The sequence below is a fragment of the Giraffa tippelskirchi genome, chromosome 10 (assembly GCF_054371585.1).
Source record: "Giraffa tippelskirchi isolate mGirTip1 chromosome 10, T2T-mGirTip1v1.2.pri, whole genome shotgun sequence".
NCBI classification, from domain to species: Eukaryota; Metazoa; Chordata; class Mammalia; order Artiodactyla; family Giraffidae; genus Giraffa; species Giraffa tippelskirchi.
The window spans coordinates 109,420,125-109,448,077 of record NC_137284.1 but is presented as its reverse complement, the minus strand read 5'-3'; the positions used below and the strand labels follow the sequence as shown (position 1 = coordinate 109,448,077).

Sequence of the window (27,953 nt, the reverse complement as noted above, 5' to 3'; positions counted from 1 at the left end):
TGGTGGTCTATAACTTGTGTGTATTGAGGGTGTTACTTGAAACTTCCACGCTCACATTGCATGACTTTGACTTCTTTCCCCAGTGGCATCCAAAGTCCTTTGGTTGGTGTGTGGACCAGAAGTTCCCTGGCATGTTCATTGCCTGGGACTTCTGGTATACGGTCTTCTGGCTTAGTCTCATCTTCCTGAGATGAGTGTGTAAGCTCTAGAGCCAAAAAAGAAAAAACACACTGGAATTCACCTGTTTGAGAACACAGCATTGCCTGGCTTTCTCATGGGCTGGAGAGCCTAATGTCATCATAAGTGACCTTCTGAAGAGCTAGACAGACAACAGAAAAAAGTGGAAATAACTATCCTAGAAGAGCTAGCTGTACATGAAAACAAAGTAGCTGTTCTTAGAGCAGTTACTAATGTTTTCACAGAGATAATCTGTGAGCTCCAAGTTCTGATTCTAGATCACAAAATCAGATAAAAAGTCACAAAGTTTTCTGCTAACTTAGAATGAGACAAAGCATAAAATCAAACAAGTTTCTGATATAATAAAAATAACATGCTAAGTTAAAAGGGCCACTGTCGTGTTTATAATCTCATACATGCCATTTCAATCAGCAGAAAGCTACAACGAACCAAAATTAAAAGGGTCTGTTTTAGTTTCAGGTGGCTCAGCTGGTCAAGGGTCGGACACAACTGAGTGACTTTCACTTTCATGTGGTGGCTCAGATGGTAAAGAATCTGCCTGCAGAGCGGGAGGCCCAGGTCCGGTCCCTGAGTCAGAGAGATCCCCTGGAGGAGGGCACGGCCACCCACTCCAGTGTTGCTGCCTGGAGAATCCTATGGACAGAGGAGCCTGGCAGGCTACCGTATAGGATCTCAGAGAGTCAGATGCGACAGGAGCAACTTTTTTTTTTTTGGTAACTAAAGGTTAATAAAATATGCCCCCCCAAAAAAAAAGAAAAATATGCCCAGTAGTCAGATTCTATATAAATATACTGATACTGTATTTCTTTCTTTTTTTTTTTATAAATTTATTTATTTTAGTTGGGGGCTAATTACTTTACAATATTGTAATAGTTTTTGCCATACATTGACATGAATCAGCCATGGGTTTACATGTGTTCCCCTTCCTGGACCCCCCACCCACCTCCCTCCCCATCCCATCCCTCTGGGTCTTCCCATTGCCCCGGCCCTGAGCCCTTGTCTCATGCATCGAACATGGAATGGTGTTCTGTTTCACATATGATAATATACATGTTTCAATGCTATTCTCCCAGAACGTCCCACCCTCACCTTCTCCCTCAGAGTCCATAAAATTGTTCTATGCATCTGTGTCTCTTATTCTGTCTCACATATAGGGTTATCGTTGCCATCTTTTGCAATGATACTATATTTCTATACCACATCATGCTGGGATGTAGAACTTAAATTCACCGAAATAACAACTGACTTGATTTTTTATTTTTGGAAGAGAAAGCAAAAGGTTGCAGGGAAACTTGGAGCAAAGAAGTTTTAACCTAATCATGGTTCCAATCTGTCATTAGATGTGTGTGATTTACCTACCATAACTTCCAGCTTCCATGACACTGAGAGGCTCATGGGGGTAGGGTGTGAGTGATCTATTCTAATGAGGAAGCGGGTGGTGCAGGGGGGAGGAAGCAAAGCCAGAGGGAAGGGCCTGTTGTAGGGGAAGGAGGTGGGAGTGATCTGTCCCAGAGGCCCCCCATCACCACAACCCACAGCTCTGGATTCAAGATCGTCCCTACAGGCCCGTCCTGCCCTCTGAGGGGGCTGTGGGGCTGCCATCTGTGGCTCAGCTCCCTGATCACCCACTGTGCCCTTTACTGACCTCTCAGGACTTGGGATGTGGGACTCCTGCTAGACAGGCAGCTCTCAGTAAAGAACTACTGCTAGGACATCCCTGGTGGTTGAGTGGTTAAGAACCCACATGCTAATGCAGGGGACATGGGTTGGATCCCTGATCTGGGAGGATCCCACATGTTGCAGGGCGAATATGCCCACGCACTGCAACAGAGAACCTGAGCATTTCAACTAACACCCGGCGCATCCAAATAAATACTTTTTAAAAACTGCTAGAGAAACAGAAGACTGATTGTGAGCAAACTTTTCCTTCTACCAACAGAGCTCTCAGACCCCAGGGTTTTAAGGATACAAATCATGCCTGTATTCCCATTTCTACTTTTCATTGCTCTGCTGGGACATCCAGAAATGGCTTCTGGATGCCAAATCTAGAAAAGCAACACCAACAACTGCTCGTGTTCAATTTTTTCTTCTAAATTTAAAAAATTGAGATGTAATTGACATATAACATTGTATTACTTTTAGGTGTGACAATGTTTAGTTTCAAGTACTGACACATTCCAGGCTATGCAACACATAGCGTGGGTGTCTCCTTTTAAATGTGAGACATAATGGATGCAACCCCCTTCTTAAAGTAGTTGGAAAAGGAGGCAGGACCACTGAGTATCTCAGGTCTTCAATATCTCTACAAAGAAATTTTACTGAGAGAAGGCATGGGCACTGTGACTAGTTTAAAACTGTCTTGACTTCAACAACTTGGAAATGGGCAAGTCTTCAAATTGCTGTACACAACGATGTCAGAGATGATTAATTTTCTGATCTTTTTTTCTCATCCATCTTAATTTTCTGAATTTTGTACAGTGAAAATGTCTTTCCTGGCATTAGGAAGCCATTAGTAAACATTAAAATGTTAAATCATTTAACAGTCAAATATGTTGATTATCCCAAAATGAATATAGGAAGATCTCCAAAATAGTTTAAAAAAACAAAAAGCAGTAGTGTACAGTGTGTTCTATATGCTTGTATTTGTGTGTACAGGAAAAAAAAGATTGTGTTTACACATTTATACAAATACAGACATGCATATACAGGAACTGAATATCTCTGGAAGAATACCTAAGGGAGGGAGTTTTATTTTCACTTACATTTATTTATATGCAAATACATTACCTCAAACAATGTTCAATATTTTTTAATTACAGAAAAAATAAAACGAAGTTAATGTCACTTTCCTGACATCTGTGTCCCAGGCTAATATAACTCTAAGCCAAAGGTAACCTAGTACTTAGCATATTGCCCCCAACTTTTTTTTATATTAGGAGCTCATTTCTGCTATAGAGTTATATATATAGGCTGTATTTTTGTTTTAAATTTTCAATGTTACTTCTCTAATTGTTTCAGGAGTTGTTAAATTTCCACTCTCTCTCTAACCAACTCGCTATTTCCTCCTACCAAAGAACAGGTACATTAAACTTTCAGGTGATATGGAATGTTCAATGTTCAACTTAAACTTACTCCCTGCAGAAGTAACCTGTCAACAATTATCACACCAGGCACAGGGCTAAGTACCAGAAGGGAGAACTGAGTGGATAAGGGTACTCTTAATGAAATCTAGAAAGTGAAAGTGAAGTCGCTCAGTCGTGTCCGACTCTTAGCGACCCCATGGACCACAGCCTACCAAGCCCCTCCATCCATGGCCACAGTAAAAACTGCTCTTAGAAACCCCCATGTAACTTGATAAAGGTAACTTCATCTTAGGATCCACAAAATGGAGGCCTCCTCAGTGACCTAGCTCATGTCACAAATCAAAACCTGTCAGCCTGCACTAACTGGAAATGCCTTGCTGTCGAGGAAACCTGGAACACCCATCACGATCCTCCAACTTAGCCTTAGTTTATCTTACCCTAGATAAGAGAACCTGCTAGCCTTAAATCCCTGACCTCCTCAGTTAAGTTCAGTCACTCAGCCATGTCCCACTCTTTGCGACCCCATGGACCGCAGCACGCCAGTCTTCCCTGTCCATCACCAACTAAGCATGGCCCTGCCCACCAGAACAAGACCCAGTTTCCCCCTCAATCAGTCTCTCCCATCAGGAAGCTTCCGTAAGCTTCTTATCCTTATCCATCAGAGGGCCAACAGAATGAAAACCACAATCACAGAAAACTAATCGAACTGATCACCTGGACCACAGCCTTGTCTAACTCAGTGAAACTATGAGCCATGCCATGTAGGGCCACCCAAGACGGACAGGTCATGGTGGAGAGTTCTGACAAAACATGCTCCACTGGAGAAGGGAATGGAAAACCAGTTCAGTATTCTTGCCTTGAGAACCCCATGAACAGTATGAACCTGACCTCCTAGCCAATCACATTGTTTCTGAGTTGCTGAAACCAAGTCGCCATAAAACCAAGCTCCCCTTCTGAGTTTATGATTTATCGCTATATCCAAAACTTTATTCCCTTTCTTGTCCTGCCCCTGTTCCCCTCAGGACTGAGGAGTATCATAAGTGAGGATTCAGTTCAGTTCAGTTCAGTCACTCAGTTGTGTCAGACTCTTTGCGACCCCATGAACCGCAGCATGCCAGGCCTCCCTGTCCATCGCCAACTCCCAGAGTTTACCCAAACTCAGGTCCATTGAGTCGGTGATGCCATCCAACCATCTCATCCTCTATCGTCCCCTTCTCCTCCTGCCCTCAGTCTTTCCCAGCATCAGGGTCTTTTCCAATGAGTTAGCTCTTTGCATCAGAACTGTGCATGACAGAGAACTTAGCTGCCTTGAGCAGTTCTTTAAAAAACGATGGGCATGCAGGTTTCAGTAGTTGTGGCGCATGGGCTTAGTTGCTCCACCTCATGTGGGATCTTCCTGGACCAAGTACTGAATCCATGTATATCCCCTGCATTGGCAGGATTCTTAACCCTGGACCACCAGGGAAGTCCCTGTCTTACAGTTTAAATGCAGCAAATATTATTCTCTCCACTAATGTGTAAAAGATCTATATACCGAGTCTTATCTCTATAATCAAGTCTTTGCTTCAGTCGCATCTGCCTTAAAAAGCTACACCTAAGGCAGTGAGTCAGGCTTTGGTGAGGAACAGAACTACCTGGAGAACTTACGAACTTGGTAAAATGCACAGGCCAAAGGCCCTGTCCTATTTCAGTAAGCCTGGGCCTGTGTTCTGTAGTAGCTCTCCAAGTCATTCTGACTTGTCATACCAGTTATGAAACCAAAGTCTGAGGCAAACTGACCTAAGTCACCAATGCCAGCAGGCTGCTGCTGCTGCTAAGTCACTTCAGTTGTGTCCGACTCTGTGCGACCCCATAGACGGCAGCCCACCAGCCTCCTCTGTCCATGGGATTTTCCAGGCAAGAGTACTAGAGTGGGGTGCCATTGCCTTCTCCAATGCCAGCATAGCCTCAGCCTTTTCTGCTAAGGCCCCACCTTCACTACAGAGCCTAGCACATACAGCCCAGCCGCCACAGAAACAAAAACACCTGTATAAAAATACCCACTCACCAGCAGTCTGCCAAAGTGAAAATCCTTTCAAATCATTTCTGCTTAAAATCACCTCTTTAACTCTGCCAGAATCTTCAATCACATTTTCTCCCCAATTTTTACTCCTCTAGATCCAATATTACTTGCCCATGCACTAAATTTTGAGGGATTTGAGAGAGCCCAATAAATAGAGCTCTTATTAGGTATAACAGTGGTTCTCAACCACTGTGATTGTTTTGCCCTCAGGGGACATTTGGAGCCATTTCCCGGGGAGGGGCAGGGAAGGATACTACTGGCATCTAATGGATCCTACAATGCACAGGACAGAGCATGCTAATAAGAATCATCCAGACAAAAATGTCAGTAGCACTGAGGTTAAGAAACCCTTATTTACAAAAGTATCCATCCTAAAATTGCAATGTAAACAAAAGTATAAGCAGATGGGGGTCAGACCATTATCCGTATCACTGCTCAAGACTAGATTAAGAGACATACTTTATCTGTAGGCAAGTGGACTTCCCGTCACTGAACCCCAGAAGTTAAAACCAATCTGCTTGCCAGACTAGATAACTGGAGGCCTCCCTTTGTGAGGTCACATTTCTCTAGAACTCAAGAGCATGTTGGAATTAAGAACATGTGCTCCCTGTAGGCTACTAACTCCCAGGAGGAAACAAATGGGCATGCCCAACCACCTAGCTCCTGCCGGATATCAAGTAAAAGGGGAGAAAGGGGATGGCATTACTTCATTTATGTTCCCTCCAAAGGGAGAAATAATAGGATGGAAAGTATTGCCTCCTCTCCCTCCAACGAGGGTTGCAGGTACTGGGATGGAATAACAGGATCCTAAGAACCTACTGTTAAATCTATGAGAAGTTTGCAAGCCAGCTATTATACCCATGGCAGCTTGAAACCAGCCAAGCAGGAGTGTTTACACCATGAAAGTAAAAAAACATACAAATCAGTGCTTTGTTTTTTGGAAAGTAAAGTTAGGTCCTTTTACCATTTGGAAACCCTGAAACTGAAGATGGATTCAAGGTTGAAATGAAACAAAATATAATAAAGCACTAAAATATATATATATATATATATGTAATCATATGGTTCTATTCAGAGATAAAAACCATTAAGGAGAAGGCCAACACACAAAAACATTATTCAAAAAAAGTACCAACAGGCAAACTACAAACTGGGGATGTTACTGTAAAATGCATGATTAAGAGTAACCTATTAAGAATTCTTACAGATTAGTAAGAAAAAGAACAATGGCAAAACCCTCATATAACTCAAAATACAAATGAATTCAACATTAATTTTAAAAAATTAAACATACCAGGTTTTGCCTATCACAATGGCAGAGTGGAGAAAACAGAACATAGCCAGTGTTGATAAGTATGTGATGGGTACTATGAAAAACTAGGGTTCCCAAGTGGCTCAGTGATAAAGAATCTGCCTGCCAATGCAGGAGACGCAGGGAGATGCAAGTTCGATCCCTGGGTAGGGAAGAGCAACCCACTCAAGTATTCTTGGCTGGAAATACCATGGCTGGAGGAACCTGGTGGGCTATAGCACATGGGGTAGCAGAGAGTCAGACACAACTGAGCACGCACACTAAGAAAAACTACAATGTTAGGCTGGCATAAACTTTTTGTTGGCAACTGACAATATCTACCATTGACCTTACCATGTAAGGTAAATATATACCAAATTGACCTTACAAATTTCTGAATTTATTCTAAGAAAAATAAAAATGTGTAAAGATTTAGTTAAGACTACTGTGACCAATAATAAAGAATAGGCTAAATAAGTTATGGTAAACCCATTTAATAAAATACTTTGCCCACATTAATGTTGCTGAAATATCTGACATAGAAACTTTCTCACCATTTTAATTCAAAAAAATCTTCAACGGAGGCAACAAAAGAGTATATTTAAGAAGAGCAAGTTTTTTAAAAAAATGTGTATTGAGAGTGTATTAAAGTCTAAGAGGATGTACAGCAAAGTGTGATTAATATTTTCCTTTTTACATTTCTACAATGTGCATATATTATCTGGGTATGTTGCTTGTTTGTTTTTAATAGGAGTTAATGAACTTGAGTTCAGTTAAAAAAAAAAACCCTCATTTCAAAGCATCAGAGTCTGAAATGAGTTTTGTAAACAAACATTTCTGGTTTTTTAAGTGTACCTGTTTAAAATCAAGGCTCATCATTTTGTTTGGAACAATTTTTGTTTGAGAATCAAATGTCATGTAAATGAAGAAGCAAATAAGCACAAAATGACAGGAAAGTGAGTGAAAGTAACTACAAGCTTTGTTTCACTGGCTATTAGTGTATAATAAATAAAATGACAGTTAACAAAAACACATTTATTTGTCTTCAAAGAACAAACTGTTCTTTTCCCAATATAATCACGATTAACTTACAAAAATGGGCATTTACAATGCATCTTCAAAGCATTTCCCTTTAACGGGAAACTTGGTTTCACAGAATACAAACATTAAAACGTTAAAAAAAAAAAATTCCATTTTGTTGTCATTATAAAACAAAACAGAACCTAGCGTAAATCAAGGAAATCCATTCATACTTCAGGTCCTTCTCCTCCAGGAACCAGCTGCAAAGGAGGAAAAAGTTTAATACTTAGTTTAGTACTACATGATCTAAAAACCCCTACTGAGAGTTCATTGACTGGTCACTGACCAGTCTTTGCCTCTCCCTCATATTCCCATTTTCCCATTTTCTCCATGTCACTTCTGTTTACAATTCCAACAGTATCACTTAATACTTAGTGATTTAGTGTTTCAACAATAATTCTTGGTAAAATAAATGATTAAGAAGCACAAGCAGGGACTTCACTGGTGGTGCAGTGACTAAGACTCCATGCTCCCAATGCAGCAGGCCCAGGTTTGATCCTTGGTCAGGGAACTGGATCCCACACGCTGCAACTAAGTAAAGATCTTTCGTGATGCAACTAAGACTCAATGCAGCCAAATTAAAAAAAAAAAAATAGATATTTTAAAAATACATTAAGATAAAGGGCATAAACAAACTAATCTTAGGCCTAATGTCATCTTCTACAGTTTGGCCACAGAACCCTGATCAACAGAGCATTCCCTTCCCATTGTAAGCACCACTGGGCCAAGAGCATTTAGTAAAACGAGTTAGTTCTGTAATCCCTGCCCCACAAAGATGGCTGAACATCTAAATAAAAGACCTTCACTGTCTTACCATTGTTATATTATTTCCATTTAGCAGAATTTGATCTAATTTAGTAATTCTTCTTCCTTCTGGTGTGATTTCACTAAACAAAAAGATTTTCAAAAAGTCAGGATAAAGAGTGATAGTCAAAGCCAACATTTTGATCCGCCAAAAGGTTAGTTATTATATATAAATGAACTGTACAAACACTTTCCAGAGACAAGGTTATCCCCCCGGTGATATCAATTCTCCAAAGGCAACAGAGCGGACTGGCCTAAGACCCACATCCACTAGTGCAGATCTTCATCTAAAAAACTGAAACTTGCCAAGGAGATCAAATATGAAATAAAATGTTTATATATATACATAAGTTGTAGAGTAATTAATTTAAAACATTAAATGCTTTTATTATCAGTTCCTTTATTTGATCTGAGCCCTAAGATCCCTGGCTGCTTTTAGTATCCTTTACCTTAAACCTTTGTCTCCACTAACTTCCTAGCAATTAGTGACAATTACATTAAGGTAATAATCCTCCAGTCCAATTTTACTAACATCAGTAGGTAAACTTTCTATCTTTAGAGTAATTCAAACAGTGTTCTCTCCTACATCCTTTTACTGACGCAACAGCACTAAAATTGCCTTAAATCAAACACAGAGATTCCCCCTACCCATTCTTTAATTTTTAACACTACTCACAATTCAGTGACATCTTCCAATACCATATCTGGAATTTGGTGTTAAGAAAATAAATATACCAAATTAAATTTACTCTGGCTTATGTCTTTGTTCAGTTTTAATTATAATACTGAATACAATGGCTCAAATGCAAGCTGCATGCAATTGGCAGGAACTTCATCTTTCAGTACCACATCTCTTAAAACACTATCACAATTTCCAAGAAAATAAATTAAATTTTATTATAATAATCGGTAAGTACTGATAGTCTATAGTTCTTTTTAAAAATCTGAAGAAAAACCCATACAACCACCTTTTAAAAGGATACTGACAAAGTCATCAAATCCCAGAAGTGTGCCAACAATCTCCTTATCACTCTTCATCACAATGTGAATTCTTGATCCTATACACTTGTCCACAAGCTCTACGGATATTTTTTTTTTAAGGAAAAAAAAAAAGAAGGGAGGCCGCAGAGAGAAAAGATTAGTTTGCCCATTCATAACTTTTAACAAATATTTGAGTGCCTACTGACACTTATTACGTGCATATCGTGAAAAGATACGCCAAGAAAAGTATTCACTCAAAAACTTTAGACCTTATGTTACATATCTCTGTTCAGTCATTTCATTAACAGTAAAGTGTTCCCTGTTCTTCACTTAACTCTTTTGTAGCAATTTATCATGGTTGTGGTTTAATATTATTTTAATTATCTGATTAACATATGAACGCCCCTCTTGACTCTAAGCTCCATGAGAGCTGAGACGTGGTTGTTTTTACTCATCAGTGTATCCCCAATGGACAGTGCCTGAAATGTACTGGTCATTCAGAAAAATTTATTCCAGGAAGGAAAAAAACTTTACAATCACTGCCACATCCACTATCTCGATAACCCTTCAAATATAAAATATTAAGGAAAAAAAGGCATAACTGTCTTCACCAGAGATTCCTCCTCGTCATTAAGTCTACGTCTGCCCTACACTGTCTCCAACACTGGTTTGTATGCTATCTGAAAGTAACGGCCGTGATTTAAGTTTGTTGAATAATGCCCAATCACAGTGTCTAGTGCACAAATGCGCGGTAATTGTTTGCTAAATAAATGAGTAACAAGAGCTACTTTCCAGAGGCCTCTTTAAAGGCTCATTCCAGACCCGAGCGCCTCTCTCAAAAACCAGCCAGACAGAATATAATCTGGGTAGTTTAAAAGCCCGGTTGCGGAATGGGCCTGCTACTCACTATTATAAAGGCGAGCGCACAACAAAGAAGGCCGACGACGCATTCACCAAGAGTGAACCTTTCCGGTGAAGGTTTGGGGAGTCAAAAATCCCTGCCTCAAGAAAACCCCAACACGCCAGACATGGGCGGCCTGAGGCCACAGAGACTTGGAGCCTAGAGGAGAGCCGCGAAGAAAGCTACATTTTTCTAACACTCGGCCAGGGGCTGCCTTGCTCTTCAGCCCCAACCCTAACTTTAAGCTCCCCGCCCCGGCTCCCCAACAGGACAAAGATTACCTAGAGGAAGCAGCTGCGACGGGTTAGTGGTAGCGTTAGCCGCCATGGCTACGCCGGAAGTAGACTCCCTCTACCGACGTCGGAACGGCGAGTTTGAAAGAGCGCGCTTCCGCTTTTTTCCGGCCCGGGCAGGCTCGACCAATCTGAGGCCGAGAGTGCGATCGAGGAATTCCAGCCACTTCTTTACCCTGCAGTGAGATTCTAGGAAGTGTTTCTGTTCACTGAGCGTTCTACGTTGTCCACAGATACTCTCCTCTCCAAACTTCCGAGCGACTTTAGAGATCTCCAGTCTTATAAATAAATTATTCCTCTAATCCAGAAGATTTTGCGAAACGAAAGCCTTTGTGCTGTCTTATTTCCCCCTATCAAGCTGTGTCTCATATCAACCCAGGATCTTTCTTCGACCAGTATCAAATTTTATTTTCCCGCCACCGATTCATTGTGTTGCAATTTTCGTTAAAAAACAAAACAAAACACTACCGCTTCTTTTAAAAATTTGATGATTTGAAAACCCACAACTAGCATTTTTAAAAAACTTTTCTGGGCGAGGGGGAAATTTTAAGTATGTTTTCTATTTTCTACTCTCGTTTTCTTTTTCTATTTTTCTATTTTTTCCATTTCTACTGTTTTCTATCTTCTACTATCAGGAGTTGGTGATGGACAGGGAAGCCTGGAGTGCTGCAGTCCATGGGGTCGCAAGAGTCGGACAAGATTGCACGACTGAACTGAACTGAACTGTCCTTTTTAATCTTGTAATATCTAGGAGTCTACTATACACTTTTTGTATGCACTATTTCTTCCACAGTCCAACAGGCAACCACCAGATGTCACTCTATGTTAATAACATCACATTTAGGAAACCTTGGTGCTTTTACGCTTCTGTTTTGAAAAGAAAAAGCGAACAAATTTTTTGCGATAGTCTATCTTATGTTTATATCTGAGGAGCTTAAAGCTAAAGAGTTTAAGCAGGAGAGGCCAGGAAGAACATCATTCATTCATACAACAATGGCTGTAAAGCACCAATCATTCATTCATCGAGCAAATACTTTAGTTCAACATTGGCATTTTGCTCAGTATAAAATAAAGAACAGAACTACAATGTCTTCTGCCCTTATAGGAGCTAAAGGATAAATGAGGGAGAAAGACAACTAGCAAACATTATGTACAAGGCACGTGAAATTTAATATATAAAGCAAAAAGTCCTCTTTTAACTTCAGGGATCTTAGTCAATTGTCACATCATTCTTTGGCAAGACAAAGTAATGCCAAAATTTTTTTTCTTCCTATATCTATTCTTGTTTTATTTTCACCATACCATAATGTGAATAGGAACCAAATTCAAGGCATTGTTGCTACCTGATAGAGTTTAAAATTCAAGAAAATAAGCTTTAAGTCAATATTTGCTTTCCATTACAGAAACCAAATTAATATTAGCAATACTCAGCATTATTGATGAAGAATAAAGGAGGTCTCCTTATACTCTGAAAAAGAAGATACAATTTGTTTACACAGTAGTTAATGTGGATTGCAGGAAGGGGTGGTTTTATTCTATTGAGTTCTTTCCTGAGGCAAGACGCTAAAAGAAACAACAGGCCAATTCCAAATGAAGAATTCATTTTTAAGGAATTTGAAAACATATCATAGCTCTATGTCTCCAGGGTTTTTCTCCTGGTTCTTACTTACAGAGCATATATAAAATAGAAATTATAATTTATCATAACATATTATAATTAAAAGAAGCTCTTCAATGTACTGTATGTTCAGAAAGACATTTCTAATTTTTTCCCTGGAGATAAATTTCATCATAAAATACAAGCAAATGTCTCCTTTCAAAACAATGTTCCGAAAGTATTCCATTATCTCAAATCGCTATTTCCAATCTTGTTCTTTCCAACACTTTTTAAAATAAAGGAGAAATTCCTATTTTCCCTCAATGTCTCCTTGTAGACAATATGTTGTTAATGAATGTATTTTATATTAATAGAACTCATTAAAAACTAATGTAAAAGTTGCTAAACTGTTAAATGGACCAGTCTGTATAATTAGAGACGGAAAAAATTTTAGAAATTCCCTTGCTTACTTTCTCTCCCAACTTTCCCTGTGACGTATCTTCTTTGTTTATAGCATTATTTTAAATAACATTTTTTAAACATTTAAGCAAATAATGGTTATGAATAAATGATTTCATCTTAGTTGGAGACCCTAGCATGCAAAATGTAACAGATTTGGGGGGTATGGCTATGCTGGGCCTTATCTGTGGTACTTGGGATCTTTAGATGTGCCATACAAACTCTTAGCTGTGGCATGTGGGATCTAGTTCCCTGACCAGGGATCAAACCAGGGCCCTCTGCATTGAGCCACTGGACCACCAGGAAAGTTCTGATACAGATTTTTATACTGCTATCACTGGGGTCTCCTGCAAAATGAAGTAAACAATTGGCATTCACTATAGATACAGAGTTCTAAGATGCCCTGACCTTTCATCGTATTCAAAAAATGTTCAGTTTCACTTCAATTTTAGCTAGACTAATTGTGGAAAATGTCAGAGCAGATGGAAGAAAACAGTAACATATTCTGTATACAGGGAATGTTATATAGTTTCACACAGAGTTCTGAGTCAGTGCCAGAAATTTTGTAATACAGAAAATAAATAGTAGCAACAACTTTTCTACAGTATTCTAAATTTTTCTACAGTATTATTAGCATTAAAACAGTTCTACTGAATCATAGAAAGTATGTTCTATTAATAATAATAAGAAACTGGAAGTGAAAGTCACTCAGTCTTGCCCAACTCTTTGGAGACCTCACCAACTTCAATAGTCTTCAGTTCAGTTCAGTTGCTCAGTTGTGTCTGACTCTTTGCGACCCCATGAATCGCAGCACGCCAGGCCTCCCTGTCCATCACCAACTCCCAGAGTTTACCCAAACTCATGTTCATCGAGTCGGTGATGCCATCCAGCCATCTCTTCCTCTGTCGTCCCCTTCTCCTCCTGCCCAAAATACTTCCCAGCATCAGGGTCTTTTCCAATGAGTCAACTCTTCACATGAGGTGGCCAAAGTATTGCAGTTTCAGCTTCAACTGAAACTTCCAATGAACACCCAGGACTGATCTCCTTTAGGATGGACTGGTTGGATCTCCTTGCAGTCCAAGGGACTCTCAAGAGTCTTCTCCAACACCACAATTCAAAAGCATCAATTCTTCGGCGCTCAGCTTTCTTCAAGGCTCCTCTATCCATGGAATTCTCCAGACAAGAATACTGGAGTGGGTAGCCATTCCCTTCTCCAGCATATTGCCCCTACCCAGGGATTGAACTCAGGTCTTCTGCATTGCAGGCAGATTCTTTACTGTCTGAGCCACCATTATACAGTTTTTCCCAGCCAAACTTAGATTAGAATGCAGGTCCTTAAATTTTAAGGCCAGAGTGGAAAACATCAACTACTAGGTTGTCTAAACTAAGAGATGGGCAACTTGTAATGATAAACTTCACAACTAGTTATTGCAATAATTGTGAATGTTATTTGAAGCAGGCACCTACCTTCAAACTGCCCTGGACAAGACTTGTTAAATCTGCTAGTATTTTCACTATTCACTTTAAATTGACATAAAATGAGATTCAGTTTCTTTTTTAATTCAACTAGTACAATCAGTAAGGAAATAAAAGCCTCTGGTGATAACTGACTCCATGTATTTTGTGCTGATCAGAGTACTAAACCCAGAAAGATAGAATGAAAAAAAATTTTTTTTTTTTAATAGCAGGACTAAATTGGCCTTTCCTGGCGGCTCAGACAGTTAAGATCTGCCTTCAGTGCGGGAGACATGGGTTCAGCCCCTGGGTCGGGAAGATCACTGGGAGAAGGGAATGGCTACCCACTCCAGTATTCTTGCCTGGAGAATTTCACAGACAGAGGAGCCTGGCAGGCTACAGTCTATGGGTCGCAGAGTCTGACACGATTGAGCAACCAACACTTTCACAACAAAGTAAAAAATAAAATATCAGGACTAGGATAATCATTTTTACAGGTCTCTCTGTAAATTTACTTTATTTTCAAGGATATTCTGCATCAGGCCTTAAAACGCTTCCAAACTCCTATACATAATATTTAAATAAGGAAAAAACACGAAGCAAAAGAGAAACTCTGGGTAAGCAAGTAACTTCAAGGATGAATACACAGATATAGAGCTGCACGAATATGTCTCCATGTTATCAAAATTTAAGAATAAAGGGCAGAGGCTCAAGGCCAGAAAGGCGAAGGGAAGGAGGTGGAAGAATTGGATACACGGATAATGAAGGGGAAAAAAGGTAGGAAAAAACTGACGGAAGAGATGAGTAGGGGAGATTTTAAGGGGGAAGAAGCAAGGACAGAGGAAGGGGGAGGAGGTCGCACAGAGAGGCGGTGAACTGGGGACAGGTGTGCCCAGCGGCCCCACCAGGCCCCGCCCACCCGGCGCCCCCGCCCCGCTCCCCAGGCCCCGCCCCGCCATCAGGCCCAGCCCCCTCAGGTCCCTCCCGGTCCCGCCTAGTCCCGCCTCGCCCGCGGCGGCCCCTGCATCAGGTGACAGCCCGGAAACAGCGGAAGCGGATGAGGGAAGCGCAGCCGCGGCCCGGGGGGGCGGTGCAGAGCTGCAGGATCCTCGGCCTCCTCCCGGCCCCCTGCGCGGCTCTCATGCGGCTCCCTCGCTGACACCTGAAATCCACCTCTCGCCGTCCTCCTGGGGATCGTGGGGTCGCCGAGCCTGCCGCCCTAACGGCGGTTGAAGTCATCGTTGTGCGGGCCCACGGCGGTCCTCCATGGAGAAGATCAGGCGGGGCGGCGATGACCCCCCACGGGGGCCCGTCTTGCACATCGTGGTGGTCGGCTTTCATCACAAGAAGGGCTGCCAGGTGAGGAAGGGGCCCGTGCCCGCCCCCGGCCGTTCTGGCGTTCGCGCGCCGCCGACACCCACGCCGTTCCGCTCCGCTCCGACCACCCTCCAGTGCCCTCGGCCCTCCGCCCCTGAACTTGACTCCTCTCTCCTGATCCTCGCACTCACCCTACCTGAAGCCCACCCCGCACGCTCCCTGTTTTTCTCCTCCCCCTGAAAATTGTATCTTGAGCATCAGAGGAGCTATGTGTCGGTATGTTGGAGTTGGTAGATATTTAGGTTCTTCCGTGGAGTCAGAGGAAGGAATCGATGGTCGGCCCACTCTCTTCCTCATCCATCTCTGTCTCCGTTGACTTTCTGGTTGTCTGGTTTTAGTGGGATTCCCTTAGAAAAAAAATCAGCACTTGGGCTGCGTTTTCAAGGTAATGAGCTCTGGGCTTCTGCACGAGTACCTTAGGATGGTCGAAGCACATGCAGCACCGTGGGAAAATCAACTTCCTTTGTTTATCCGTGAAAGCCCTGGAACCCCTGTTGGGCTGATGTACTGACTCCGCCCCCCTTCCCATTCGGCCTTCGAGTTCCTATTTAGTCTTGTCCAGATCTTGCCTTTTGATGAGAGATGGACTCTCCAGCTCAGTTGCAGTGAGGGAAGTGTTAATTTACTGAGCAAAGAAACGTGCAAGTATTAAGTCATTTTTAAGCTTCTTCACTGAAATGGTGAACGGGAACAATAGGACATCTGCAATCTATGTATCGAAGGCAAAGGAACAAAGGTAGAGGATTCTTTAATGAGAACAGACACTGAAAGGCAATGATGTCATAATGTGCTAGTGAATAGTAAATTGAAATGCTTAAAGTACTAAAAATGCTGATTGCTAAGGCTAGGTAATGTAGCATTTCAAAGAAAATGTAATATTTTAGAAGAGTGATTGGCAAAATTTCAGTTCATTAGAGGATAATGGCAGAAAAGTGATGGAGTGAAAGTAGTTGTGTATATATGTGTTTTAAAGACAGCTTAACTTTAAATTATAGTCCTTGTCCCTCAAGTAAAAATGACATAGAAAGCTACCAAGGAGGAAGTGACATTGTTCAGGATAGTATTAGAAAATTCCAAGCAACAGCAGTGGAATATATGTTTTTTAAATGTGGCCTTATATTTGGAGGTAAGAAAATATTTGAGATAATTGTACTATGGCATGTAAGTAGTGCCTTTGTGCTCAGTTGTGTCTGACTCTTTTCGACCCCATGAACTGTAGCCCCGCCAGGCTCCTCTGTCCATGGGATTCTCTAGGCAAGAATAACTGGAGTGGGTTGCCATTTCCTACCCGAGGGATCTTCCCGACCCAGGGGTAGAACCCACGTCTCCTGCATGGCAGGCGAGTTCTTTACCACTGGGCTACCTAGGAAGCCTGTAAACAGTGTTAATCATCATTAGATGTTTAATACTTTAAAACTTCATCTAGTTGTATGACAACTAACGTCAAAGAGATGAAGTTTTAAAGTATTAAACATCTAACGATGATGAACACCGCTTACCTCAGATATGGGTGAAGCAACTGAAACTTGGAGGAAGTAAACTGATCTTGCCAGGGTTATGCCAGAGTCAGAATTGCCTTGGCACCATGTGTGTTCATTCAGCTGAGCCACGTGGCATGTAGCAGTCTTCTATGAAAAAGTAAGGAGTGGGTCCCGTTCACAACCAAACGAAATTTTTAATGACAAAAAAGAAGGAAATATTGGTAGGGAATAGAATAAAATCTTTTAATCACTGCTGTAATCTCAAGTCAAGGTTAACTATTATGTGTTCTTCCCGTTTTATTGGTAGAAGTAATATAATTTATGTTTCCAGTAAGGAAAAATGATTTATTGTATGAAAAATATATGCTGCTTAGGGATTAAAGAACACTAAACAACAGATTGTAAGATGAAGCAGAATTCTGGAGTGAAGCAGCAACCTGGATGCCGTGATCTTTCTCTGGCTTTTGCTTTCAGCCCTGAGATTGATTGTTTTGTGTGTTTTGGTTTTTTTGGCCATGCTGCTTGGCTTGCAGGATCTTAGTTCTCCAACCAGGGATGGAACCTAGGCCTCAGAAGTGAAAGCACCAAGTCCTAACCACTAGGCAACCAGGGAATTCCCTAAAGTGAGAATTTATAGCCAAGGAGCAAAGTGGGGGCCAGTGGCTGGAAACTTACTACATCAGGGGTAAGAGGGGTTTCTAGCTAAAGCCACCTAACAGGATACTTGATAAAATTAGGCAAGGCAGAGATGAACCCAGAAGCCCAAAGTCAGAGCCTCATTGAGAAGAGAGTTCAGAGGAGCCTGACTAGTTTGGTTAAGGAGAGCCTCATTGTCAGCACTGACACTGAAGCCCAGATGTCCCTAATCTTTATAACTGCATCTGTTTTAGTAGCACTTTTAGGTTGTAGGCTTTTAGTAGAATGGAAAAATACATGCCTTGTATATTACAAAATATTTTGTAATCTGCATGATGCCTCGTGGAGACAAAAGCAATTATTTTTTAATGCACACACTTGCTGAGTGTTTGCTCACCTGGGGTGCTGATAGAATTGAAGAGAATGCAAAGGGTTCTGCCACAATGCAGTGAAAGATGCATTGTTATTTTCTTATTGCTGACTGAAAACAGCTTTTTAAAAAGTATACTTAAATATAATGGCGGAAATTGAAGAGCTAAGAACCTGGTTTTTCAAATCAAGCAAAGAATTCTGGGGTGAAGCAGCAACCTGCTTCACCAGAATTGTTATAATTTGTCAAAGTCAAAATGCAATGAGCAGAAAGAACTAGTGCATATTCTATAGTTTTTACTTATAATTTTAATAGAACTATTACTATTTCTCACAAAAATTTTAACTCACTAGTAATTTTTTTTTTTTTCCTATTGCTCCTCTAATGGAAGTTGGGTGGAGAAATGACACTATGATTTGTAGGCTCTAAAGAGAGTTAAAATTGTGTGAGTTAATAATCTGAAAAACTTCTAAAACCTTCTGTGGTGATAGTCAGGTGGTGCCTAGGGACTGCTAAATAGCCACTCCACTCAGGCAGCAGAGCAAATGAATGAAAAGGCTCTCACACTGAGTTGGTTGATAAAACTGACAGGTGCTGCTGCTAAGTCACTTCAGTCGTGTCTGACTCTGTGCGACCCCACAGACAGCAGCCCACCAGGCTCTGCCGTCCCTAGGATTCTCCAGGCAAGAATACTGGAGTGGGTTGCCATTTCCTTCTCCGATGCGTGAAAGGGAAAAGTGAAAGTGAAGTCGCTCAGTCGTGTCTGACTCCTAGCGACCCCATGGACTGTAGCCTACCAGGTTCCTCTGTCCATGGGATTTTCCAGGCAAGAGTACTGGAGTGGGGTGCCATTGCCTTCTCCGAAAACTGACAGGTAAATGCAGTCAAACATAATTAAACTTTTGCTGGAGATATAATTTATATAAATTTATGGAAGTTCGTCCAGCTGGAGTAGGATGTTCAGTTGATGTATAATAGTATAAGAAAAGATGGGGAAATAGTTTGTTCAACTATATTTCTAATTTTTGATTGCCCTACTTTCCTTCCCTTTTTGTCTTAGTTTTTATAAAATATCAAGAAAGTGTACTAAAAATCCCCGTATAAGTCATACTGGGTTTTCCAGGTGGCGCCGTGGTAAAGAATCTGCCTGCCAGTGCAGGAGACACAAGAGATGAGGGTTCGGTCCCTGGGTTGGTAGGAAATGACAGCCCACTCCATTATTCTTGCCTGGGAAATTCCATAGACAAAGGAGCCTGATGGCCTATAGCCATGGGGTCACAAAGAGTCAGACATGACTGAACACACAGGCAAAACATACATCATATTAGTTCTTAAACGATGTTCTTCACTTTTGCAAATGATTCTAGAAGACCTACAACTCTGCTTTCTTAAAAAAATTTTTATTGGAGTATAGTTGATTTACAATGTTGTGTTAGTTTCTGATGTACAGCAAGTGAATCAGTTACACATAAATCCACTGTTTTTTTTAGATTCTTTCCTATATAGATCATTACAGAGTGTTGTGGAGGAGTTCCCTGTGCTATAAATAGGTCCTTATTATCTATTTTTATATAGTATTGTGTATATGTCAGTCCCAATCTCCCAGTTTAGCCTTCCTCCCTTTTCCCCTACTAACCATAAGGTTGTTTTCTACATCTGTAACTCTATTTCTGTTTTGTAAATAAATTCATTTGTACCATGTTTTTAGATTCCACGTACAAGTGATATCATGTGATATCTCTCTTTGTCAGTCTGAGTTACTTCACTTAGTATGACACTCTCTGGGTCCATCCATGTTGCTGCAAATGGCACTATTTAGTTCTTTTTTATGGTTGAATAATATTCCATTATATATGCACCACATCTTTACCTTTTCCTCTGTCAATGGACATTCAGCTTGCTTCCATCTCCTGGCTATTGTAAATAGTGCTGCAGTGAACATTGGGGTGTGTGTATCCGACTCTGCTTTCTTTTTTTTCTTCTTCTTTTTTTTAATCTTTATTGAATTTGTTACAATATTGTTTCTGTTTTATGTTTTTGGTTTTTTGGCCACAAGGCATGTGGGATCTTAGCTCCCCGACCAGGGATCAAACCAGGCACTCCCTGCATTGGAAGGCAAAGTCTTAACCACTGGACCACCAGGGGAGTCCCCAACTCTGCTTTCTTAATCTCTCAAAAATCCAAATATGTTTGATGTTCTGTAAAGTTACATGCATTAAGTCCTAGGCAGAAGGACTGTTCTAGAGACTGCTTTTCTTTATTAATCGGTATATCAGGTGTTTCAGACTTTTTCATTACATAAGGTTTCCCTCAGGATGGATTAATCAGCTACCTTCTTTTAAGATTTTACTTGCATGTGTAAAGGATTAAAAGTACATGGCTCATTGAACTGTGGCTGGCTTCGAATTGTTTTAGGTGGTTTGACGGTGCTTTGTTAGACTGCTCTTCCAAGTGCTGAAAATGCTGCAGGTCATGTTGAGCATCAGTTCATTCAGTGCACTGAGATCATTCATAGAAAAAATTCCCATACTTGGTTGTAATTTGTAATATTTAGATTCAAGTGAGCCGAAGTTAAACCTTCATTTAAAAAAGTAATTCCTTGTAGCATTGTGCGGGGTTGAACATGATGACTTCAGCTAGAGGAATGTACTGAATCTTTGTAGACTCTTCTGCTATATTCTTCTATAAAGGTACTCTATAGTGCTGTGATAAAGAAGTCAGGTCCATTCACATGGGCCAGAGAAAAAGCCATTTGTGTTGAAGGTCCTCAAACTAGGCATGTAGATGTTCTTTCCTTCATCTTATTTCTGACATTTTTCCACCTTTGAGGCCTTCAGATGTATTTTAAATGAAAAATGCCTCTTAAATTAGAATGAACATCTATTAACGTTATCATTTGATTATTTTCTCACTTTTATTTGGTTAATTCATGAGGATGGATTCTTCTATAGATACACGTTCGTTTCTAGTGGTCATTCTAATTTATTGATATACTTAGCATTGAGAACATTTTAAGTGAGCTAAGGTACTACCATGACATTTCAAATGGTTTTGAAATATTTATTCATTTCGATTCTTCCTCTGAAATTGTTTAAAATTTAGCACTTAGTAAAGAACTCTTCTTCCTTAAAAATTCACCTGCAGTTAGACCCATTAACATGAGGTAGTTTATAGACTTCTCTATAGTAGTTTGCTTATTATAGATTGTGTATCCCAGAGTTTTGCTTGTTCTTTATTTGCTTTGTGGAAGTAAATCTATAAACTGAAATTGTCAGATTCACCATAATTTTGGCAAAATAACATAATCAATGTATAGCAAATCTTTCGGTTATTTCTTAGAGTGGAACTTTTTTAAACACTCAAATTAGTAGGAAATAGTCATTTTCCAAAAATGATGTCATAGAAAGTTGGAATTGGGGACTTCCCTGGCAGTCCAGTGTTCATACTCCGTGCGCCTAGTGCAGAGGGCACAGGTTCAATCCCTGGACCTGGAACTAAGACCCTGCATGGCACAGCCAAAAAAAAAAAAAAACAAACCAAAAAAAGTTGGAATTATTGCTTTAATTTTGGCCGCTATTCTGGTAGAGTTCACGGTTTTATATACATAGCTAGCAGTCTTAATTCTTGAATAAACTGGTTTTACCAGACTGTACTTCTCTAAAAGGCAGAATTGTGAAAGAACTAGAACTCATGTTTGCACCAGTTACAGCAGTGAGTAAAGCAACCAGGCGCAGTGGAGAGAACAGTGTACTTCCCTGTGGGACTGAATGGGCCGATCACAGGACAGTATCCGTTGAGTGGCAGGGTGTAGCGTTGTAAATCCTGGGGTGGGCTGAGATTCGGGGGGACACTGGGTTTATGTTAGGGCTATAGTGTCAAGCCCTGACCCACTCAGGTTTTGGGGACAGCAGGCTGGCTGACACGTACACAGTTTAGGCACCTGCTGTTGATGGAATCCTGTGGTGACAATGATGAAATCTTGGGGAGATCTTGTTTATAATTCTTGTTGTAATTAAATAGGTCTTTGGGACAGTAAAAACAAATTTTGTGAGAATTAGAGGTTAGGGAAGAATAAAGTCTCAAGTTTGTTTTTTTGTTCTTTTTTTAGTTATACAGAAAAACTCCTGAAATAAGATTGCGTTTTCTGGCCCTCCATAGCACTTTTGTATGTGAGTGGAGGTTTCTCCCTGTTTTTAGCCATGCTTTTTCTGTGCTGAAATGATGAAACTTTCTCACTTTGCAGGGCTGCAACATTAACACTTAGTAGCATCACAGCTAAGCAGGATGGGGGGCAGGGGGTCAACCTTCAAGAAATCAGGAAGATTCTTTTGTCTTAAGATTCTCCGCAGGTGGCTAGACAGTGCCTAAGAGCCTAGGAGTATATAAATTTCTTTCTTTACCTTAAGTCTTTGATCCCCAGTAACCCACAAGTTACCTAAGTAATATCATGAGTAGTCTTCTCCTTGTTATCAGTGTGATTGCAGATACTTTGCTGAGCACAGATTTTGCTAGATACGGGGAAATTGCAGGGATGGGCACTATAAGAGGAAGATGAAGACCTATCTACCTAATAATTTTTTAAAAGACTGGTCCTATTATATTCTTTGGTTAAGATGCCATCAGATTAAAAACTCAGTTTTTGTCCTAGGATATATTTAGAGACTGTTATTTAAGTTGATTTTTTGGACAGTTTTTAAAATAGTATTTCAGCTGTTTTAAGAAATGACATTTCTTTTCAGAAGTAATATGTGTTCACTGTGGTAGAAAAGTGAGAATATAGAGCAAAAAGAAAACTGGCACTTAAAATCCTTTATCCTAGAGAAGTCTGCCTTGATAAATATTCCTCCATTTCTCCATTTTTTAATGAATATACATAGCTTTTTCCAGAAATGTATTAAACTATAAACAAGTTTTTTGACCTGCCTTTTTAATGGAACTTTATACCATTAATATCTTCCATTTTGAGAAGTATTGAATTTTAGCATCTTAAAATAGCTAAGTGGTATTTTATTGAAATCTTTATTTAACTGGTCTCCTTTTTAGACACTTAGATGGCATTCCAGTGTTTTGCTGTTTTAAATAGTGCAGCAAAAGAACATCATTGTGACATTGCACCATTTTTCTAAGTGTGGAGACTATTGTAAGCAATCTTTTTTTTTTTTTTTTTTTTTAATGAGCTTGTTAAAATAGACTCTGAAGCAGAATATCCTGAACACAATTTAAATTACTCTGGATGATTTGGTCTTCATCACAAATGTCACCCATTTTACTATGGCATTCTGGGTTTATTTTAACATAGAGTGATTTGCACATGCCTCTGACTCAGTGGGGCTTTTGATAACCAGTCAGAGAGAGGGAGGTGATGGAGCAGTTAGCAGTTACTTCTCAGTGTCGACCAGAAATGTGACCAGAAACATAACACTAGTTTTCAGCTTACCCTCCCTTCTTTCTCATATGTTGCTTCTTTTCTTGTGTGGACTGGAAGGGCATATCTACTAAATGTGTATGAAATACAATGACTTAGTCATGAATTTTGAAAGAAGACCTAAAGAATTCTCTTTATCCAGGGATTCCTGATAGCTAGTTAAGCTGATAAATGCTTTTCTCACTTGTTCCTGGTCGGCAGTGTAATTAAATCGTCAGAAGTCCAACTTCAGGCTAAACTGTTTGGGTGTTCAGTTAGATTTGAAAACAGCCCTCTGCACTTGTATTTTCTTTATCCAACTTGTCACAAGGTTTGGTAGCTATGTATTAAGGGAATCACTGCAGAGTTGTTAATGAAACCTGTTCCTGCTCCCATAGCCTTCACGGGTGATATTAGTAATCTGTTAGGTTCTATTTGGTGGGTGTGGTGCACACCCAGAAATTGAAATCTTTTTTGCCATGTAGAAGTTCAGTGTTGAAATGTTAAAAATAAATTTATATATAACAGATTGCTAGGATAAAGTTTATTAAAATAAATTGATTTAATCATTTCTTAGGAGATTTTCTAATTTTTTTCCTGTAAGAAAGTAATTTTTGTCATCTTAGTATATATTCACAATAGCCTAGAGATCAATGTTCCATTTATATCATCTTATCCAGAAGATCAGTCTTCGACATCGCACCAGATTTTTTTTTAATAATTTCTCTTCCTATCCTCCATTGTTATTGTTTAGTCGCTAAGTCATGTCCGACTCTTTGCGACCCCGTGGACTGTAGCCTGCCAGGCTCCTCTGTCCAGGAGATTTCCCAGGCAAGAGTACGGGAGTGGCTTGCCATTTCCTTCTCCAAGGGCTTTGTATGTGGAATTCTTTATATCCCTTTGTAATTTCAACTCTGCCAACTTTGTTAGAGAATAATGAGGAAGAGTGCCAGTTCTTTTGTAGTGTTGAATCTTCCAGAAATTTGCAAAGGAAAGTATAACTTAGAGAAGACCTGTTTTCTACGTCCAGCATTTCATTTAAAGTGAAAAACATTCTGACAGAGCCTTGGTGCCTACAGTGTTTTGACTATTAGGAAAACAAATCCCTGAAATGCTTAGAAAGGGAGCAGAGAAGTGGAGCAGCAGGTTCAGAATCTCATGAAGTCCTCTCCTTCCCTCAGTAAGCCTTGTATCTTTGTTGGTGGAGTCCAAGGATGTGTTTAGTTGGTGTGCTGTTTGGCATTTTGGCTTCTATGGGTCTCTGACAGTGGAGTGGACGTTGCATTGTTAGACAGAGAACAAGGGTACTTTTGAAGTACTCAAAGTTCACATCAGGACACTATGTTATTGTTTTGGTTTTGTAGTTTTTCATTGGTGTTTTCCCAACCTTTCGCTTCTGAAGACAAAGTAAATGGACTCTGATTAGAGGACCCCAATTTGACTTGAAAAATATGGGAAAGGGTGGTAATTTTTATTATTTCTGGAGAGTACACGTATGTTAACTGTTTTTTACATAGTTCATTCAGCGTTTTGAAAAATTGTCTTTTTATTCCTTGTGGTTAGAAAATTGTTATTCAGCTTTCGGGCTTCCCTGGTGGCTCAGTAGTAAAAGAATCTGCCTGCCAATGCAGGAGATGTGGGTTTGATCCCTGGGTCGGGAAGATCCCCTGGAGAAGGAAATGGCAACCCACTCTAGTATTCTTGCCTGGGAAATTCCATGGACAAAGGAACCTGGCTACAGTCCATGGCATTGCAAAAGGGTTGGATATAACTTAGTAACTTGTCCAGTCAATCAGTCGTGTCTGACTCTATGGCTCCATGGGTGCAGCATGCCAGGCTTCCCTATCCTTCACCATCTCCCAGAGTTTGCTCAAACTCATGTCCGTTGAGTTGGTGATGCCATCCAACCATCTCATCCTCTGTCATCCCCTTCTCCTCTTGCCTTCAGTCTTTCCCAGCATCAGGGTCTTTTCTAATGTGTCAGCTCCTCACATCAGGTGGCCAAAGTATTGGAGCTTCAGCATTAGTCCTGCCAATGAATATTCAGGGTTGATTTCCTTTAAGATAGACTGGTTTGATCTCCTTGCAGTCCAAGGGACTCTCAAGAGTCTTCTTCAGCACCACAGTTCAAAGACATCAGTTCTTCAGCACTCAGGCTTTCTTATTGTCCATCTCTCACATCCGTGCATAACTACTTGAAAAACCACAGCTTTGACTATATGGACCTTTGTCAGCAAAGTAGTTTCTCTGCTTTTTAATATGCTGTCTAGGTTTGTCATAGCTTTCCTTCCAAGGAGCAAGCGTCTTTTAATTTCATGTCTGCAGTGATTTTGGAGCCCAAGAAAATAAAGTTTGTCACTGTTTTCATTGTTTCCTTGTGTATTTGCCATGAAGTGATGGGACTGGATGCATGATCTTAGTTTTTTGAATGTTGAGTTTTAAGCCAGCTTTTTCACTCTCCTCTCTCACCTTCATCAAGAGGCTCTTTAATTCCTCTTTGCTTTCTGCTGTTAGGGTGGTGTCATCTACGTATCTGAGGTATTGATATTTCTGTTGGCAATCTTGATTCCAGCTTGTGCTTCATCCAGCCTGACATTTCTCATGATGTCCTCTGCATATAAGTTAAATAAGCAGGGTGATAATATAGCCTTGATGTACTCCTTTCCCAATTTTGAACCAGTGCATTGTTCCATGTCCAGTTCTGACTTTAGCGACTAAACAACAATTCAGTTTTCACTTGTTAGCAATCAGCCTTTGTCTTCTTCTTCCCTCCTCTTATCTTCTTTTGTAGTTATTTAAGTGTGAAAATTTTATTGCTAATTGAGATCAAAATAGATTTTGCCATATGAGTATTTGTTGACATAAAAAGATACTTGAAATGTGCGTGATTTAATGTTTAATGTTATCCTTTAGGGGATAAATATTAATATCATATATATTAATACATATTAATTTAATATTTAATATTATCTTTTTAGGGGAGGAGTTGGATACATTTGTTACACATTGTCTGTGCTAATACCTTACCAGATACCATGTTTGATCCCCAAATTTAACTTAGATTTTGGGCTGTGAACTTTCACTATATAATAGCACTCCTACAGGATGATAATCATTCTAAATATTTCTTAGTCTCTGGAGATGTACTTTGTTTCTTGTCAGTGACTTTTCACATATACTCAGGACCGCCATGTACAGTGTGCAGACCCTGTACAGCAAAGCTGCAGGGGAGAGCCCTTCAAGTAGACTGCCGTTGTTGGTGGGTCCCCCTAGACTACACAGTGAGACTGCCTGTATACCTGCCTTTACTTTCAGCTTAGTTTTATTGGCTTTATTGTTTAAATTGTGTTGTGATTCAATGGAGTATTATGTAAGAGTCTCAGGTAACCTCCAAGAGAATTCCTCTTAAGCCTTTATGCCATGAATTGCATGTCTGTGTGGATTATTTTGGATATTTTGAATGGGAGCATACAGAGTATTGAGTCAGCACTCAAAATACGTAGAATTTACACCTTAAGATTTATAAATCCCGTTAAGTGCAAATAACAGAGTCACTGTTGTTTTGTTTTTCCCCACACACCAATTGGGTATCTAACAATTCAGTTCTATTCTATACTAGCTACCCAGAGTTAGCCTCATACTCCACAGGTTTAAAGGCTCAGCCCCACCTGATGCCCTTACTTTAGACACCAATCCCCGGTCCCCAGGCTACCTGCACTTATGTCCAACTTTGCTACAAATTCAGGGGTTCCCGTGTTCCCCATTTAGATTCTGAGATTTCCTAGAGCAACCCACAAAACTCAGGAAAACACTGCTTACTTTTCCTGATTTATTTAAGGATACCTCTCTGGAATAGCCCAAGGGGAGAGATGCATAGGATAAAGTATGTGAGCTGAGGCATGGAACTTGCAAGCCCTCTCTGGGAACAGCATCCTCCCAGCACCTCAGTGTCTTCATCAGCTGAGAAGCTTCCTGAACCCAATCGTTTGGGGATTTTATGGAGGTTTCATTACATAGGTGTGATGGATTAAATCATTAGACACTGGTGATTGAACTCAATCTCCACTCCCTCTCCACTCCCCGAGGTTGAGAGGTGGAGCTGAAAGTTCCTAGCTTCAAATCAAGGCTTCCTCATTCTGGTGACCAGGCCCGGTCCCAGAGTCATCTAGCCCCACCTAGAGTCACCTCATTAGCTTGTTGTTGTTCAGTTGCTCAGCCGTATCTGACTCTTTGCAACCCCATGAACTGCAGCACGCCAGGCCACCCTGTCCCTCATCATCTTCCGGAACTTGTTCAAATTCATGTCCATTGGGTCGGTGATGCCATCCCACCATCTTGTTCTCTTTGCTCCCCTTCTCCTCCTGCCTTCAGACATTGGCGTGGTTGCAAGCATCTTCTTATGAATAACAAAAGATGTTCCTATCACTTGGGAAATTCCAAAGGGTTGTAGGAGCTTAGGGTCAGGACCAGGGACATAGATC

General features: G+C 40.4%; 2 protein-coding genes across 5 annotated transcripts in view; one reads left to right on the top strand and one right to left on the bottom strand.

The window, feature by feature from the left end:
* Nucleotides 1-7,112: 7,112 nt before the first annotated feature.
* Nucleotides 7,113-10,742, bottom strand: LSM5 (LSM5 homolog, U6 small nuclear RNA and mRNA degradation associated). Its single transcript, XM_081533627.1, has 5 exons — nt 10,682-10,742; nt 9,502-9,597; nt 9,195-9,222; nt 8,529-8,601; nt 7,113-7,914 (listed from the first exon to the last, which is right to left on the bottom strand). The coding sequence occupies exons 1-5, from the start codon at nt 10,725-10,727 to the stop codon at nt 7,882-7,884; spliced, it is 276 nt and encodes a 91-aa protein (XP_081389753.1). The 5' UTR covers nt 10,728-10,742; the 3' UTR covers nt 7,113-7,881.
* Nucleotides 10,743-15,278: 4,536 nt separating this feature from the next.
* Nucleotides 15,279-27,953, top strand: part of AVL9 (AVL9 cell migration associated) — a 59,876-nt gene continuing 47,201 nt past the window's right edge. For all 4 annotated transcript variants that reach the window (XR_014066529.1, XM_081533602.1, XM_081533601.1 and 1 more), the window contains exon 1: nt 15,279-15,563. Coding sequence is in view for 3 of the 4 variants with exons in the window: in XM_081533602.1 (XP_081389728.1) it covers nt 15,471-15,563 (93 nt within the window). In the remaining variant the exon portion in view is untranslated. The remainder of the gene's footprint in view (nt 15,564-27,953) is intronic.

Coding starts and splice junctions, on each gene's coding strand:
- LSM5 (XM_081533627.1), bottom strand. CDS start 10,727: ATGGCGGCTAACGCTACCACTAACCCGTCGCAGCTGCTTCCTCTAG. Junction 9,223..9,501: donor GGGATTTGATGACTTTGTCA/GTATCCTTTTAA, acceptor ACCAAATTCCAG/ATATGGTATTGGAAGATGTC. Junction 8,602..9,194: donor TTGGAAGATGTCACTGAATT/GTGAGTAGTGTT, acceptor CTTTTTGTTTAG/TGAAATCACACCAGAAGGAA.